This window comes from Varanus komodoensis, unplaced genomic scaffold (genome assembly GCF_004798865.1).
Source record: "Varanus komodoensis strain SLA01 unplaced genomic scaffold, ASM479886v1 scaffold1, whole genome shotgun sequence".
In the NCBI taxonomy this organism is placed as follows: domain Eukaryota; kingdom Metazoa; phylum Chordata; class Lepidosauria; order Squamata; family Varanidae; genus Varanus; species Varanus komodoensis.
This window is the reverse complement of record NW_025335268.1, coordinates 6,596,766-6,613,286: the sequence shown is the minus strand read 5'-3', so window position 1 is coordinate 6,613,286 and position 16,521 is coordinate 6,596,766. Positions and strand designations below refer to the sequence as shown.

The 16,521-nt window shown below is 39.9% G+C and overlaps 1 protein-coding gene across 1 annotated transcript in view; it reads left to right on the top strand.

Moving 5' to 3' along the window:
- Positions 1-5,860: 5,860 nt before the first annotated feature.
- Positions 5,861-16,521, top strand: part of TP53BP2 (tumor protein p53 binding protein 2) — a 63,318-nt gene continuing 52,657 nt past the window's right edge. The window contains exon 1 of the mRNA XM_044432715.1: positions 5,861-6,131. Within this exon, the coding sequence (XP_044288650.1) occupies positions 6,105-6,131 (27 nt within the window). The 5' untranslated portion in view covers positions 5,861-6,104. The remainder of the gene's footprint in view (positions 6,132-16,521) is intronic.

Below are 16,521 nucleotides of genomic sequence, written 5' to 3'. Positions count from 1 at the left end.
TACTGTGATCTAGAGTTGCTTTTGGCAAGCCACAACTTTTTTTCCTTTATCCTTTGTTTTATTCAGAGATTGCAATCTCTGGTTTGACAGTCAACTTCCTTAACCCGTTTTGACAGCTGCTGATACTTGCTTCAAAGTGCCTAAGTAGCACCTTAGAGGGCCTGCCTGTGGTTGTAAACCTATTAACTTTGTGGACCCCTAATCTGTGCAAATATTTGCACACTTTTAAAATCAGTCTTGCACAAGTATGTATCTATGTACTTCTGGAGATCCAAATATGGGAAACCTCACCTGGGCAATGTCAGGGAGGCACCTGATGGTAAAGTACAACAGCTTGAATATTGTACCTACCCTATGGAGCCAAAGGGTCCAGGTAGCCTTTTCCCACTTATGGTTTGGTTTGACAGCTGCAAATGTCCCTGTGAAAAAAAACATGGAGAGCTCTGTCAACGTCACTGTTTAAAGGAATCAAGATTCTGGGTTCTTTTTAAAATGGGAGGTTTGCACTATGTTCCCAAGTAATTAGATGCCCAAGCCCCCAAAATATAAGGATCTTGCCATGAAGAGATCATAAATTTTACTATCCCCTTTTTATAAGTAAATCCCACTGGATCCTTTGGTTTAGCTATTCAGCTCCTTATCTGAAAAAGAACATTATTGAGTTGGAAAAAGTATAGAGAACAATATAAATTGTCAAGGAGCTGGAGTTACTCACCTATGAGGAACAGCTTCAACAACTGTGACTGTTTAGCTTAGAAAAAAGGTGAGTAAGCGAAGACATGACAGAAGTGTTCAAAATAATGAATAGAGTGGATAAGGTCATCCAGTTGACTGGTGGAAGGTTTAGGCCAGATAAAAGGAGTTACTTCTTCACACAATGTATAGTTAGACTATCGAATTTGCTGCCATGGGAAGTGGTGATGGCCACCAGTTTGGATGGTCATTAGAAAGGTTAGTGGAGGAGGCAGCTATCAGTAGCTACTAGCCATGTTGGCTATGTGCTACCTGCTATACCAGAGATGGATTGCCTGCATACACCAGTTGTGGAGGAGCTTGGACAGGTGGAGGTCCTGCATCCATCCTGCTTGAGGGATCCTATGAACAGCTGGTTTGCTACTATGTGTACAGAGCACTGGACTAGATGGATTTTTGATCTGATCTAGCATGGCTTTTCTTATATAATCACCCTTTGACAGCTCTCAAACCAATAGGGGAAAAGGCTATTTGGAGCTACACTTTGCCAGCAGCTACCTCTGTGGACATTGCCCAGTAAAGGATGCCCATTTTTGAACCTCTAAAAGTGTGCAGTTGCAGAAGAATGGAAAAATATTTGTTTTAAAAAGTATGCAACTATTGCGATCATTAAGAATTTCCCAGAATAATTTAAAAATAAGTTTGCAATCATGACAACTCCTTCAAAGTTTCACTGTGCCATTTTGAAGGAGGTGCACAAGCTGGATGTCAAGCCCAAATCTTCAACCACTTCTCTCAAAAAAAAGATTAAAGGGGGAAAAAGCTGCAGTGAGTCAAAAACAATTCACAATCATGGCAGAGAGAAGATGAGAGTGAGAGCTACCTGCAAGTACTGCTTGGGCACTTCTGAAGCAGCTGTCAGTGCCAGCAGTGAGTAAACTTTGCATAAGTGGCAATGGAACTTGCTTTGCTTGCCAAGCAGCTTGCTAACCAGTATCTAGGGTGAGGACAGCTGCACAGGTTCAGATGACACAGCAACCCATGGCAGGTAAACAGCCTCCCAAACAAGCCATGTGTTGTCAGGGTAGTTTGTTGCTCTAAAGCAAGTCATTCTGCAAGACGGAGACTGGGTGTGCACCATCTGACATAGCTAGTCGCCCACGATGGGTTGTTTTGAACTCATAAATTAGCATTAATTTGCTCACATGATTTCACCATCATCCTCATCACTGTTCAAAACTGTTCTTGACTTAATTGCTTGCTGGTATTCAAGTAGATTAGCATCATTTAAGAGGGAATACCCAATTAGCCTCACAATGTTGATTCCTCCTAAAAATGAATGTATTTTTGCCATTTTTCACTGTGACACCTCCTGTTTGAATAATGAAGCATTTTTTCCTCTCCAAAACACCAACTGCTTAAGCAAATGTCCTAACATCTTCATGGTGATGATGTATTGCAAATGTCAAATTAAATATGATACTTGGAAGTCTGAGGATTATAATGCAATAAAAAGTCTTGAGCTTCCTAGAAAAACCAGAGAACAGAACTTTTGTATTTTTCGTATTTTTCAGTAAACTTTCAAAATGTCATAGTGGGGACTTAAGTAGAAGGTAGGCCACAAGTCGAAATACTCAACAATGGACAAAACAGTATACATTGTCCATCCTTCCCATAATATTTATTTAATTAGTGTATAAGCAGCTTGGCTGTGTCTAAAAAGAGATATGTCAGAGTAGTTTACAAGTCTTTAAAATGCAAAACATCTAGTTAAATATTTCAAAACAGAAAACATGCATCTCTCTGTTAAAACCATTTAAAACATCCTCACTTAAAACATTAAAATCAGAACAGTAACAGTCAAACAGGGCAACACAATAAGTTAGGGAAGACCTGAATGAAAAGATAGTTTAACTGACACCTCATACATGGCAGTTATATTTACTTATTTATTTTATTTAAAACTTTTATATGCCGTCCTCTATGCATGGCATCTCAGGACGGCTTACAACATTAAAATCAAAAACGAATAACAATTGATACAAATATAAAGCAATATACAACCAATAAAAATAAATTAAGTCAAGAGTGACTGATTAAAACTATTAAAATATTAATCTTTAAAATAACACTTAAATAAAAAAGTTTTGACCTGGTGCCGAAAAGAATATAGGCTCGGTGCCAGGCGAACCTCTCTGTGTATATATATAATAATTTATCTTGTTATATAACAAGTAAAGCCTCTTTTGATTATTTTAGTGATTGAATTATTATATATTGGAGATGATATCCTGCCAGGTAACCTGACCCCAAGTCAGAGCTTTATATGCCAGCCAAAAACCTTGAATTTACCTCAGTAGCTAGTAGGCAGTCAGCACAGGTACGTCAACATATGTGCTATATAATAAATGTACAGTCAGTCACCTCACTCAACATCCTGGTTGCCTCATTGTATATACTCCCTACCTATAAAATCCAGGATGAAGTGTGCAAAGCAAGCAGAGAACAGGCGTATTGTAATAAGGTGCTAACACAGCAATGAGTTCCAGATGGCTAGTAAATCAAGCTGCACCCTTCAGGTACAGGACAGACAAAAGCATACAACAAAAGCAAACAAATGCATACCAGGCACTACTTAAGTCAAGTCTACCTGGTAGAAGTGAAATTTTGTCCAAATAATCTGATCATATTCATACCAAATATGAATATGATCAGTATGAATCTGATCATATTCATACCAAGTATCATACCAAATAATCTGATCTGGTATAACAACTCTATTTCTGAAATTGTAGCCTTATTAGCACTCCTATTAGGAAAGAGGATGTTTTAAGTGCTGATGGGCTAAGTGACAAAGTGAGAGAGCAGGAGTAGGTATATGGTGGCTAGAAGTTGGGGAAGAATGAGGAAGGTCTGGAAGAATTTTTTCATTATTTTTATTATGAATTTTAATAAATCAAAAAGTCTTAAGGTATTATCATTTTATAATATAAAGTTTGACTATGCTCATTATAATGGCTATATATAGAATATGTACCCCAGTATGTTTTATACATAGCAAGATGTACTATTATTGATAGGCCTAATTATGCATAGATTTCCACACAGACAGACAAAATATCCATTTGTTGTTATGTGCTATCAAGTAATCTCCAACTTATGGCAATGCTATAAATGAAAACTCTCCAAAATGTACTATTCACTATATTCATAGAGTCATAGAATAGCAGGGTCGGAAGGAGCCAAGGTCATTGGTCCAATCCCCTGCTGGTTGCAGGATGCCAAGTCACACAATCCCAGTCCAGTTTTGCATTAAATGTCTCCAATGTGGGAGAGCCCATGACTTCTCTTGGCAACTGGTTCTACTGTTATATCGCTCTGATAGTTAGTTAGGAAGTTTTTCCTGGTGTCTAGCCTGAATCTGGTGTGCTCTAGTTTAAGTTAATTGTCCTGTGTCCTGCTCAGCTGTTCAAGTATCATTCTACTAACTAGACCTTAGTTCTGGGTAGACATACACTGGATCTTACCATAAGTCAAAGCAAGTACAGAGGTCAAAATGGGGAAAGATACTTGAATCTGACCTCAAGAGAAAGTACTAAAAAATAAGGGCTTATCTGGGGAGTCACTCAGTATGTTTACGTCCTCAATTTTATTGTATTTTAACTGTTTTAAAATTGCATTTGTTTGTGTTTTCTGTTCTACCTCAGTTGGACTTTTTAGGACCAAAAAAGAGGCATATAGATAATTGCATATATGATTAGAAATCTTTATTTTTTGTGATGGTGGGCCAATTTTACTGCTCTACTGGTCAGCATAGAAAGTACCAAGATTACTTAAGGAATAATGAAAAAGTCCAGGGAGAAAGCTTTAAGTGGCCCAGGAAAGCTCCTCTTAGAACCAAAAAATAAAAAATAAATGGTGGGAATCCAGAAAAGAATGGATAAGTGGAAAAATCAAGTTCAAGTTAAAACACTCAGCATTAAAGTTCAAATCAAACTATGATAAAGTTGTTAGCAGATGGGAGGATAAGGATTTAATTCTTTTTAATTGATCTTATGCTGGTTTGGTATTTTAGCTGTTGTTCACTGTTTTACTTTAACAATATTTTCACTGTATACTGTATTTATTATGTAGGTCACCACACTCTGAAAGATGGGTCATATAAGTATATAAATAAAAAGGAACAGTTCTAAATTAAACTCAAGAAAAAAAGAGTTGCTAGCATACATCCACTAAACAGAGCTATTAAAAATTCATGAAAATGCCAAAAATGAAGACATTTAACAGTGTCAGTGTTTTAAAAACACAGCACATGGAAAATTATGCCAGAATAAATTTGTTGATGTTTAAAGTGCCATAAGGCTCTTTTTCTGCATTCACTGTAATTAAACTTTTTTGCTTTTTCTGTGTTTGCTATCCCTGGAAATTGTTAATAAGCAACTTAGTATGTGTATCAAAATTACTCAGACATTTCAGCTATGAAAAAGAGATTATTGCCTCTTACAATACAAAGATCATTGCGCCTTCAGAATGTTTACATGTCTTGTGTGAGCATCTAGTTTCACACCTTTCTTAAAGGATATACCGCTACAGCAACCTCTGTTTTGCGCTGAGATGCTAAATTTCCAAACTTCACCTGACCATGTATCTTGACGAACGGCCCCAGCTCCCCTAAATCAACACTAGTACGTTTCATTGGATTTATTATTTTTTTTAAGTGCGCGTGTTGTGAGCCTTCCACAGATACAAACAAAAAGGTAGGAAGGAGCAAAACACTCACAACCCGCAGAAATTTTGTGCTGCTCATTCAACTTTCGTTCAAGGTATTCTGTCGTTTGCGGTCACTGCTGCAACGTGTTATGGCCAGAAGCCCCCAGCGCATGAACCGAAGCAGCTGCTCACGTCCCGGGGTCCCGACACCTCCTGAGCAAGAATTTAGGGAGGAGAGCGGAGGGGCGCTCTTCCAAACTAATGGCGGGAACTCCTCCTCCGCCCCTGAGGCACCAATTCCTCTCACCCTTGCGGGAAGCAAAGGAAAGACACGCGCGGCGTGAGGAGCGGCTTGCTTCTCCCGAGCCGAGCCCAACCCGCTTGGGGGTGGGACTCCGCTGCTCCTCCCTGCCGGGTCGGCGGGGGATAGTTTCGGAGCGGGCTCGAGGGCGGCGGCCGCTTGGTCGAGGGGAGTCGGAGCGGGGCTCTGAGGAGACAAAGGCGTCGAGCGCAAGCGGGGCCCAGGTCTGACGGGAAGGCAGGCCGAGGCGAGCGCCGACCAGCGGGAGAGCGGCGCGGACCGGACTGCCTCTCGCAACAGGTTTCCAGCCAAGCAAGGCAGGCCGCTCCGCCTCCCCAGGCCATTGGTCTCCTCTCCTCGGTCCCGGAGGGGTGGGGGGACGCCGGCAACACCCGCCTCAATGCGGTTCGGGGCCAAGATGATGCCGGTGAGTGAGAGTGCGTATGTTGCGGGGGGGGGGGGGCGCTTCTCTCCAGCGGAGAGGTCACCAGAGCGGGGAACCAAGACTGCGGGGACTGGGTCGCTCGCTGTCTAGGTTTGGGTCTGCTTCTTCGGATATTCTGGATCTGTATTTCAGGGTAATCAGCTTGGGGCTCACTGGACCCCCCCCCCCCATGGGGTCCAACTTCACTTAGAGGGAGCAATTGGAGAAAAAGTTGGGAACGGAGGTTTAGGGTGGAAATGCTGAGTTGCAGCCGACCGAATCTCTCACGGTTCCTCGGCAGCAATCGGTGTTTTCAGACCCTGCGTGTCTGTGTACGCACGCTCGCGCTGGTCAGCCGCCCTCCCAGGATCTAAGATGGGGCAGACTCAGCCTGGGGAGACGCAGGAAGGAAGATCAGCAAATGGTGCTGCTGCGGTGCCTTCTGCTCCTCGCAGCGAAGTGTGAGAAGAAAATGGAGAGCTGCACTCCCGTACCTTAGGGATCTCTCTCTGACTCTCCTTTTTGTTGCCTGATGGTTCCCATTTCGGAAATTGAGGCTGCTTTGGTTTGCTTCCTGATCTTTCCTTTAAAAACAAAAAGAAAAGTTCCAATAGAACTGTACTTCTTCCTGCTTCTTCTTGCGGTCAGTTTAGTTAAGGAAATGGAGGACTGATGATAAACACACCTTGTACAGAGAAGGCTCTTAAGTTAGTAATACAAAAGCACACATTGCCAGGTAGGTGTGCCGTGTTAAGTTAAACTCTATGGAAAACCCCCAGTTACTGATGGTGGAGCAGCAGGTACCTTCTCAACAAAACATAATAGAAGATAAAGGCTGCCTTCCAAGCATTTAAAGAGATATTTATTTCAAAGGAAGTTTAAAGTGAAAGGCAGCTAATCTCCAGCCTGTGTAATATGACTAATAACAGTACTCAGTTGGTGTTGGTTATACAACCTCTGCAGTGATCCTGCCTATTATAATTATTTTGTATTCCTATGGTTTTAAGCCACTAGGATCAAAAAATAGGCTTTGATCAGTCAGAATTGTCTTAGTGGTTAAAAGACCCATCACATGGAGAAGTGCTACTTTCTGAATAGTTACTTATGACTCATGTACATATTTATGTACCAGAGGTAGAAGCCTTTGTGCATCTTATAAAATTAAATGACTAGTTCTGAAATATTCCTATGACTGGAATGCCAGTTTTGGGAGGATCAAGTTTCTTAAGAACAATCCACAGCTTCCAGATGCATTGTGGGAACAATATGTGAAAACACATAAGTGGGAAAATAGATGAAGCCTGTGTGGAGAATGTCATGTGTAAAAGTCCCACTTACTAAATTCACTAGGTATGCCTGTGTTGGGGAAGCTATTAGATCAAAGCAAATTGCATTCAGTTAGGATTTCATGGGTAATGATCAACACAGAAGTTTTTTGTTTAGGAAAATCATAGCATTGCATAGCCTTAGCTGAAAAAGCAAGAAGGATTCAGTTTCCTTGTGCAGTTATTTGACCAAAATTTAGATTACATTTGGTCATTCAGGAAAACTAGAAACAAATGTAGCAATTTGGATATTTCTTCAGCTGTGTGTTTTTGTATGTGTGCACATATGCACCCTCTCCTCAAGTTATCTTATAATTATTTTAGACCTAAAATATACAGTTAAGGATTTGAAATAATTATCAGCTGTTCAAGGAGCATCACAGCTGTTCTATTGCACAAGAAATGTATTACTCAGTTATGAAGGAGGGCAGGGATGGGAATTTAAAGACTATCTCCTAGCAAACCTCTTTTCAGGGGGAGCTGTATTTTCTTAGCACTCAAACAGCAGTGTTTGTTACTAGGGAAATTCTTTCCTAAGTCTTGAATGCTTTGTGGAAATTGACACCACGGGAAACCAGTGGTAAGCTTCTAACCACCTATTCTCTGTGCTTGGCCTATTTTGAGAACATTTTCAATACTTGAAGGGAGGTGGTGTTTTAAGAGCTGTTTCCTAGCTGAATGCAGATACATTATGTTTAAATAAAGAAAAAAGAGAAAATGTGATCTTGGAGGTGTGGCTGTCATCCTTTCCATATGGTGGGATAAGCCTATGATATTTTATCAGCACTTTAACACAATCTTGAAGTCCTTGTTCTGGGAAGGAGAACTCTACTTTCGAGTTGCAATGAGAGAGTCATTAGTGAAAGCAATTTCAAATTTCATTGACAAAATAAGAAAAAACCTGCTCCACAGTAAATCTTGGTTATCTCTTACTAAAGGTTTCCTTGTTTGCAATTTATATTATCAAAATGGAGATGAACCCTTCCTGTATACAATAAGAATGATAGTTTAGTACAGATTGATAGAATAAATCTAGGAAAATATTTGTTGTTGAAGTAACTTATGATAGAACAATTACGTGTCTTTGACAGACTATATCTGCTTGTGAAAATGAGTAAACAGCATGATTATAATAAGGCATTTGTTTAAAACATTAATCATTTAAACCAAGGAAGCAGTCTGTCATCTGGCAGTGATACTTGCTTAGCAGCATCCTTATTAACTAACCTTCTGTCTTTTATGGAACTTGCCCCAGATAATTTAACATTGCTAATTCATATTAACCATCTTCTAGATACATAGCCAGGATCATTAGATATAGCATATTTATGCTATAAATATGGATACTCTCATTTTCAGTTAATATTTATAGAGGACCAGTTCTAATCTGATTGCTAAAGTATGTAGAAATCTTTACTTGGGGCATTTTTTGTATGCATAGAAGCTGGAATTGCTTTGATGGCCTGAAAACACTTTCTATAAAAGAAAGACCACTGAAGTATTCATTGCAAAATAGTCATAGCATATCATCCAGCTTATTTAAATCAAGGCTTTAGCTTCACCAGATGATTTATTTTCATTTTTATATTGCTCTTCCTTGAAGTACTTCAGGATGGTGTATAACCCAGTCCCCCAGTTATGAACCTCCAAGTTAAGAACAATCCCTACTTACGAACGAGCAAACCTGGAAGTCCCAACTCTGACCTTGAGTGGCAGGTAGTGCCACTGGGTACTGAGTGGCAAGTGGTGAGTGATAAGCAGGTGCCGGTGGGCAGCTAGGAAGGGGATAATAGGAAGGGAGGAAGGAAAGCAAGGAAGGGAAGGGAATGGAAGTGGGGAGGGCGGGGGAGGCAGTCAGAAGCAAAGTTGGAACTAGAAAAGGACCCCAGTGGTAACCCCCAGCAGCACAATCAAACACTGCCACTCCAGCAGCAGGTCCATCCTCTCCAACGCCAGCCCCATCTTCATCATCATCCAGTTAATGTTAGGCTTAATATTAGCTCAAGAAGTTGTTAACCTTTAATAATTTTTTTACTGTTTTTTCTGTCTTTCTGTCTAAACTGTTTTAAGAACTGTACTGTATACCTACACGCACACACAGATTCTCTCTTCAGCACTTGTAGTTTATTAGTACTGTATTATCATTAAAATGCTATATTGTGTTTAAGATGTTTTGGTGTATATGGAAGTGTTTCTTAAGTGTTTTTATATGCTTTTTATTTATTTGATCTGACCTACATACAAATACTACATAAAGACAATCTAAGGAATGGAACTTGTTCTTAACCTGGGGATCAGATATGAATGGTATATCTTATTTCTTCAGCAACCTTCCTCAACATCATGCCTTGCATATGTTTTGGACTTCAGGTTCCAACAGCTCAACCAGCATGGCCTATGATCAGGAGGCCTGGGAGTTCAGCCCAAACATCTTAGGATACATAATAGGGGAAGACTAGGGTGAGAGATAGTGCTTTGCCCAAGGGCACCCAGTGGTTACTAGTGTGGATTTGCTCCTGGATCCTCTTTGGAAGGTTAGTCTTTTGTGCCACACTGGCTTTTAATGTTAATGAATTACTTAGTTAATGAGTTACTTTGTTCCACACACTTCCAAGTCTAGTGCTTTTAAAGTCTTTACAATTTGAAAATAGGAAGGTGTTTTTAGAAGATTCTTCTATTACAACTGATGATATACTGCATGGATAAAGGGAAAATACCTAAATTCTAAAACTAATATATAAGTTTTATCTAAGTTTTCATCCTTTAAAGAATGAGAGCCAGTGTGGTGCAGTGGTTAAGAATAGGGGACTGGGACTCAGGAGATATGGGTTCTAGTCCCTGCTCAGCCATGGAGCTTACTGGGTCACTTTGGGCCAGTCAAACTACCTCACAGGGTTGTTGTTGGGGGATAAGATTGAGAAGAGGAGGAGACTGATCTAAGCATACACACATAGGATATATGTATCACATACATAGGATTTTCTGATGGAAATTGAAATATTTTCATTGCTGTTTCTAATGAAGCAATTTTGAATATTATGACTTACACTTCTAACAGCATATTTTCTTACTGTCTAGTAGCACATCTATTATGTTGCTTTCTACATGTTTTTGTTTTGCAGAGAGCAAGGAAAACAGTATTAATCAAACTAGCTAGTGGTGAGCAAAGGGCACTGCAGCAGAAACCAAACAGGTCCTGCAACCTGCTCCAACAAGTGTTATTACAAACCTTTAATAGTGTAAAATGAAGTGCTACTTGTAGAGATAAAGAGTTAAACAAAGTGAGTGATTACAAGTTCTCACCCTTCCATATGCTGCTGATGTGTAGGAGTGTGACTGCAGCAGTGAGAGGCTAAAACACTTTTTAAAAAAGCATAGCATTTTGCTATATAAGTTTCCTTTGTCTATTTTTTGTTTTGTCATATGCTGTGTTTTAGCATGAATACATTACAAACTCACAGTATCAAGGAATTCATATTAAATAAGGTTTCAGATTATTTTTTGAATCATAGATGTACCTGATTTTTAAAAACATAATGTTTAAGATACGCTGCTGCTTCAGATGTAACTTTTTTAGAGGCTGGATGCCACAGGTGTCGTGTTTGGTATGAGCATGAGTTTCTGAGTTGAAGGGTTTATGCTCATTTCTATACAGTAGTGTCCTAAATTTGTTTAAGCCTATTATAATTTATAAAAGTTATTTAAAGTAAAAGAAATTTGCATTCTGGAGCTTTGTATTGAAGTCTTTGAAAACCATGCCTGTCAATCAAAGGTACTGCTAAGTGGGGGAACTTAGAAATTGATTTCATGTGCAGAAGGGAAAAACAAGCTATTTAAAATTTGAACATGATTGTATAATGTGTGTCAAAATACTTGCTTAAATATAATATTTTGAATTTATATGTTATTATCTTTGCATACTACTGAGGGGAATTAGATGAATTTGGAAACATAGTATGCAATGCAGAGTCCTCATTATCTAACCAATTCCAGAAAATTGACATCCTCTTAAGATTAACTTGAGCATTGTCAACACTGTGCTTTCCAGTAAGATGATCTTTCTTGTGAAGTTTGAACTTTTAAAAAAATGCTTTACAGAAAAGACACTTACTTTTAAAAAGCACTCACTGTTTTGTTCCATTGTTTTAAAGCCAACCAGATAAAAATATTCATATTGTACAATAATGACTTACCAATATCTGCACTTGAGCAAAACTGCTCAATACCGTAAATACTGCTGTACCTTATGTCGGGCTATCCTTGACGACTGCAGCTTATGCAAAGCACAGCAGTCAGCTTAATAACTGGGATCTGTAGGTATGTTTTGGACTACTTGCTTTGGCTGTCTGTTTTGCATCTGAGCCTAAGTCAAGGTGTTGGTTTTAACCCATAAAGCTTAATATGGCTTGGAACCAGAGTGTTTGACTAAGCATCTCTTCCAGCCACAATCTGGCCATTGTGTTCAACATCTGGGGCCTTCCTCCAAGGGCCAGCCCTGAGGGAGGCTCAGAGGACAGCAACAAGAGGGTGGTGGTGGTTCCCCATCTGTGGACTGAGCTCCACACTAAGATCGACCTGGCATCAACCTTGTCATTCAGTGCCAGGTTAACATGTCCCTTTATGTTGATGCTTTTAAAGATACACATGGTTGTTTGAGGGCTTGAGGGGATTAACTATCTCAGGCGGGTTTTTTTTTAAACAAGGCTACTCTTCATTGTACATTTTAGCTGTTTTAAAATTTTTGTATTTTGAAAAGATGAGATTTCATTATATTGTCTTTATGAACTGCTGTCATCACTCAGAGAGCTTCCTCTGTTGGGAGGCAAATAAATAAATCAATGGGATACATTTAAAAAATGCCACAGAAGTGCAATATTTTGAGTTTTCTACAACTGTTCATCAGGCTAGGTCAAGGTCTCCAGCTTTTTGGTTTGGTGGGCACAATTAGAATGAGAAGAACGTAAATATAAGGCGGAGGAAGGATCCAAGCTCCACAATAGAAAACTTTTTTGAACCCAAATGAAGATGGTGATAGACACCCACTTTGCAGTATGCCAGTCTCTCATTTTGGCAGTTTAAATGAGGAAAATATTAAGGAAAAAATAAAAACCAGAAGGGAGAGGATATTTGGTGGTTGCCAAGAGTTGTCAGTGATCACATTGCTGTCCATGGACCTCATGTTGGAAACCCCATGGTACAAAAAGCAGGGGATGAGAGAGGAAATGGAAAAGTTTAAAAATGTGGCCAGATTTGGGGCCCTGAGGCTTAGGTTTAGAACAAAGTTCAGTATGAGGATTTGCAGACTGAATGTATTAGTCACTGTTGGGTGTTGCAGGGGACAGATTACACCTTGCAGTGAATACTGGAATAGAATGCAGTGGCTGATCTCTGCTTCTGCAAGTATAATGGCTGGATGTCTGGCTGATCTGTCTCTTTGCTTAGGTGCTATACACAGCTTCCTGAGGTGGCACAGAGCAGAAGTAAAGAGAAAAAGGGCCATCATTTTATTAGCAATGCCAGATATTAAGTTTAGGTGGTGAGCTAAGTTAAAAAGTGAATATTACCTGGAGGTTGGAGAGATTTACCAATACTGCACCTTTGAAGTGAGATTACACTTAGGGGTGAATCTTAAATAGCTTTTTTAGCTCCTCCTTACTCAAAATTATTTATGTTAGATGAAAGTGTTGGTTCCTTGAGGCACTTTCATGCAAAATAGCCAATGCTTAATTTTACCTCCTGTTGTTCCTGTATTCTTAGATAAATCCAAGCTTTTGTATCCATCTTGAGGCACATGACTAGTTTTCAGGCTTGCATACTGATGCAAGGAAGAAAAATGGCAAGACACATGATATTTTTATTTCTGTACATCTTGAGAATTTGATTTCTCAGATATTAGGACAATTTACAATTAGCCACCACATACAGTTCTTGCTTAGAATTATGTGAAATGTTAACAAGATAGAAACTAATTCTATTCTGTAATAGAATTGCCCAGAGGTTATGGGGCAGTATACAAATGTAACAGATAAGTAATTCATAGCCTGTTCTTCGTTAGACAGTTTGTTAGCTATTTCTGTTTTCATTTATGTTCCAAATTACACCAGTGTCATTGCCCTTATAAGTATTTCATATTGTTTCTGTAAACTCAGCCTGATGCTCATGAATAGAAAAGTTGAACTGATGATATTTTCTTTAGCTGGAAAATAAAATATAAACGACTATCCTGTTTTCCCTCTTTTATTTGTTTGAACTGAAGTAAGCAGGAATAATTTGAACAGGTGTGTCTGATTTTTGTACATAGTTCACAAGCCTTAATTGGATAAGTGAGTTTATGAGAGATGACAATATATAGTCCATTTGATATATCTATGTTCCATGCTTTTCCAGGGGGTTCAGAATTCTTGACGTTTTTCTTTTGTGGGGGTGGGGGGAGAACATGAAAATTGGGTGCTCCACCCAATTTGGCATAATAATCTGGCAATAACTGATAGCATTTTCTGTTTATATTTGGTCATTCCTTAGAAATTGTTGAATTGTTCGCCACATTGATTTTCTTGTGACAGAGATGCTCTAACTTTCCTCACATATTAAGTACAGACATTTTGAGCTATCAGGATTCACAGCTGTATCCATTATTAACCTAGCTTAAGTCCTATTCATTTCAATGGGTCCACTCTAGGTAGGACCAACATTAAAGACTTTAAATTGAGAAGATAGTGCATTTTGTGCTTTTCCCTGCCCCGTCATACATTTCTTTCAATACATTGTTACTCATGCCCTCTAATTTCTTCCCTTCTGCTTTCCCACTTCTCCTGTATTTCCACCAAACTGCTGTTTTTTATTTCTCTCTCCTGCAGTCTTTACCTTAAATTTACTTATAGCAGACTCCCTCTCTTCTCTCTCCCTTTCAGTTCAGTTTTTTGCTGTGGATATTGATAATAAACATATTAATCTTTTATCTTGCTTACTAACGTCCTTCAAAGTACTTTCTGCCTGTCCCCTTCAGCAGATGAGGACTCTTCCTTCTTTTCTACCTCCCTCCCCCATTTCTTCATCTGCTGGTTTCCATAATTTAACACTACCTTCCCCCCACCCTCCTACACATGTGCACATTCTTCAAGTCTCAGTGCCATTGCACAGTGCCAGACTTTCTTCTGAGGAAGAGGAGGTGTTTATTGCCATAGCAGCACCAGTCCCTGGTGCTTTTCCTTCATTTGTCCTTTTTTGCTTCTGTTCTTTTCCCATTGTTTCTTCACCTTCAGTCACACTCAGCCAGCCACTCCCTGTTGTCAGTTTCCTCTCCTTCCTTCCAGCAAGCTACAGATTTGCTTTCTAGGTAACTCCCATTCCCATAGATGCCCATGTACTGTGCATGCAGGGAACTTTTGTTCAGGTTTCAACCAAAATATAACAGGCAGGCAAGCAAGGAGCCCTCGCTAGGTAAGCTGCAGGGCTGGGTTTCACTGTTTGAGAAATCCTGCACTGGCACAGTTGAGTACAGCTCTGTGGAAAGCCAAAATGGAAGCTCCACTTGTAAAACAAATCCTTTAAAATTTGCAAGTGTCTGCAAAATGCCCTATTCTGTTCCACATACTTGCACATATTAAGTTGTATGTATGCAGCACTCCTGCGACTCCTGTGAGTCCCTTGGACTGCAGGGCGATCAAACCAGTCAGTCCTAGAGGAGATCAACCCTGACTGCTTTTTAGAAGGCCAGATCCTAAAGTTGAAACTCAAATACTTTGGCCACCTAATGAGAAGGAAGGACTCACTGGAGAAGAGCCTAATGCTGGGAACAATTGAAGGCAAAAGAAGAAGGGGACGGCAGAGAATGAGGTGGCTAGATGGAGTCACTGGGGCAGTGGGTGTGAGCTTAAGTGGACTCCGAGGGATGGTGGAGGATAGGAGAGCCTGGAGGAATATTGTCCATGGGGTCGTGATGGGGCGGACACTAGCAAGAACACGCAGCACAATCAAGCATCTGTTCACAGCAGGGGTTTCTCGTTCCTTTCCCCACATTCTATACCCCTTTGGAGTTTCTGAGAGTTTAGGACTCATTGAAATCCTAAATGGGATGATGTTTTTGGGGCTTCACTGAGAGGGGAATTGCATAAAACCAAGCTAAGACATCTTATGCAAGAAAACTTTGTTCTGGTTTCAACTGTTTCCTGCCTGTTTTTTGCTGGTACCCCCTGTTCCACATCCAAGCCCTTCTCCCAAGGTTGCTCTAACTTGTAGGAGAGATTTTTTTGGAGAGTTAGAGATTTGCAGAGTCCATTTTATGTAATAGTGGATACAGACAACTGAACTGCTTTTTGTAGGTTTAATACGCTACTGACAAAAAAAATATGTTAAGCTCTAGGTACTTGTATTCAGAAGTAAGTTGTGTTGAAACAGGATTTGCTTCTGAATAAATGGCCAGGACCCTAGAAAGTTTGAGATTTATATTGCTTGTCTGACATTCCCTTTCCATCTCCATGCTGCATGGAAAATTGGCAATTGCATTTTAATCTGTGGTTTAGTCGCAGTGTCATGCCCAACCCCATGGACCACAGCATGCCAGGTTCTTCTGTCCTCCACCATCTCCTGGAGTCTATCCAACCCCACACTCATCACATCAGTGACTCCATCCAGCCACCTGATCCTCTGCTGTTTCCTTCTTTTGCCCTCTACCTCTCCCAGCATCAGGAACGTTCCAGTGAGTCCTTCCTTCACATTACGTGGCCAAAGTATTTGAGCTTTAGCTCCTGTATCTGTCCTTCTGAAGAACAGTCAGGGTTAATTTTGTTTAGGATTGACTGATTTGATCTCTTTACAATCCAAAGGACTCTAAGTCTTCTCCAACGCTACAGTTCAAAAGTGTCAGTTTTTCAGTGCTCAGCCTTCCTTATGGTCCAACTCTTACAGCCATACGTTTCAACTAGGAAAACCATACCTTTGACTATATGAACGTTTGTTGGCAAGGTAATATATGCTGTCTAGATTTCCCATAGCTTTCCTCCCAAGGAGCAAGTGTCTTTTAATTTCTTGGCTGTAGTCACCACCTGCAGTGATCTTGGAGCCCAAGA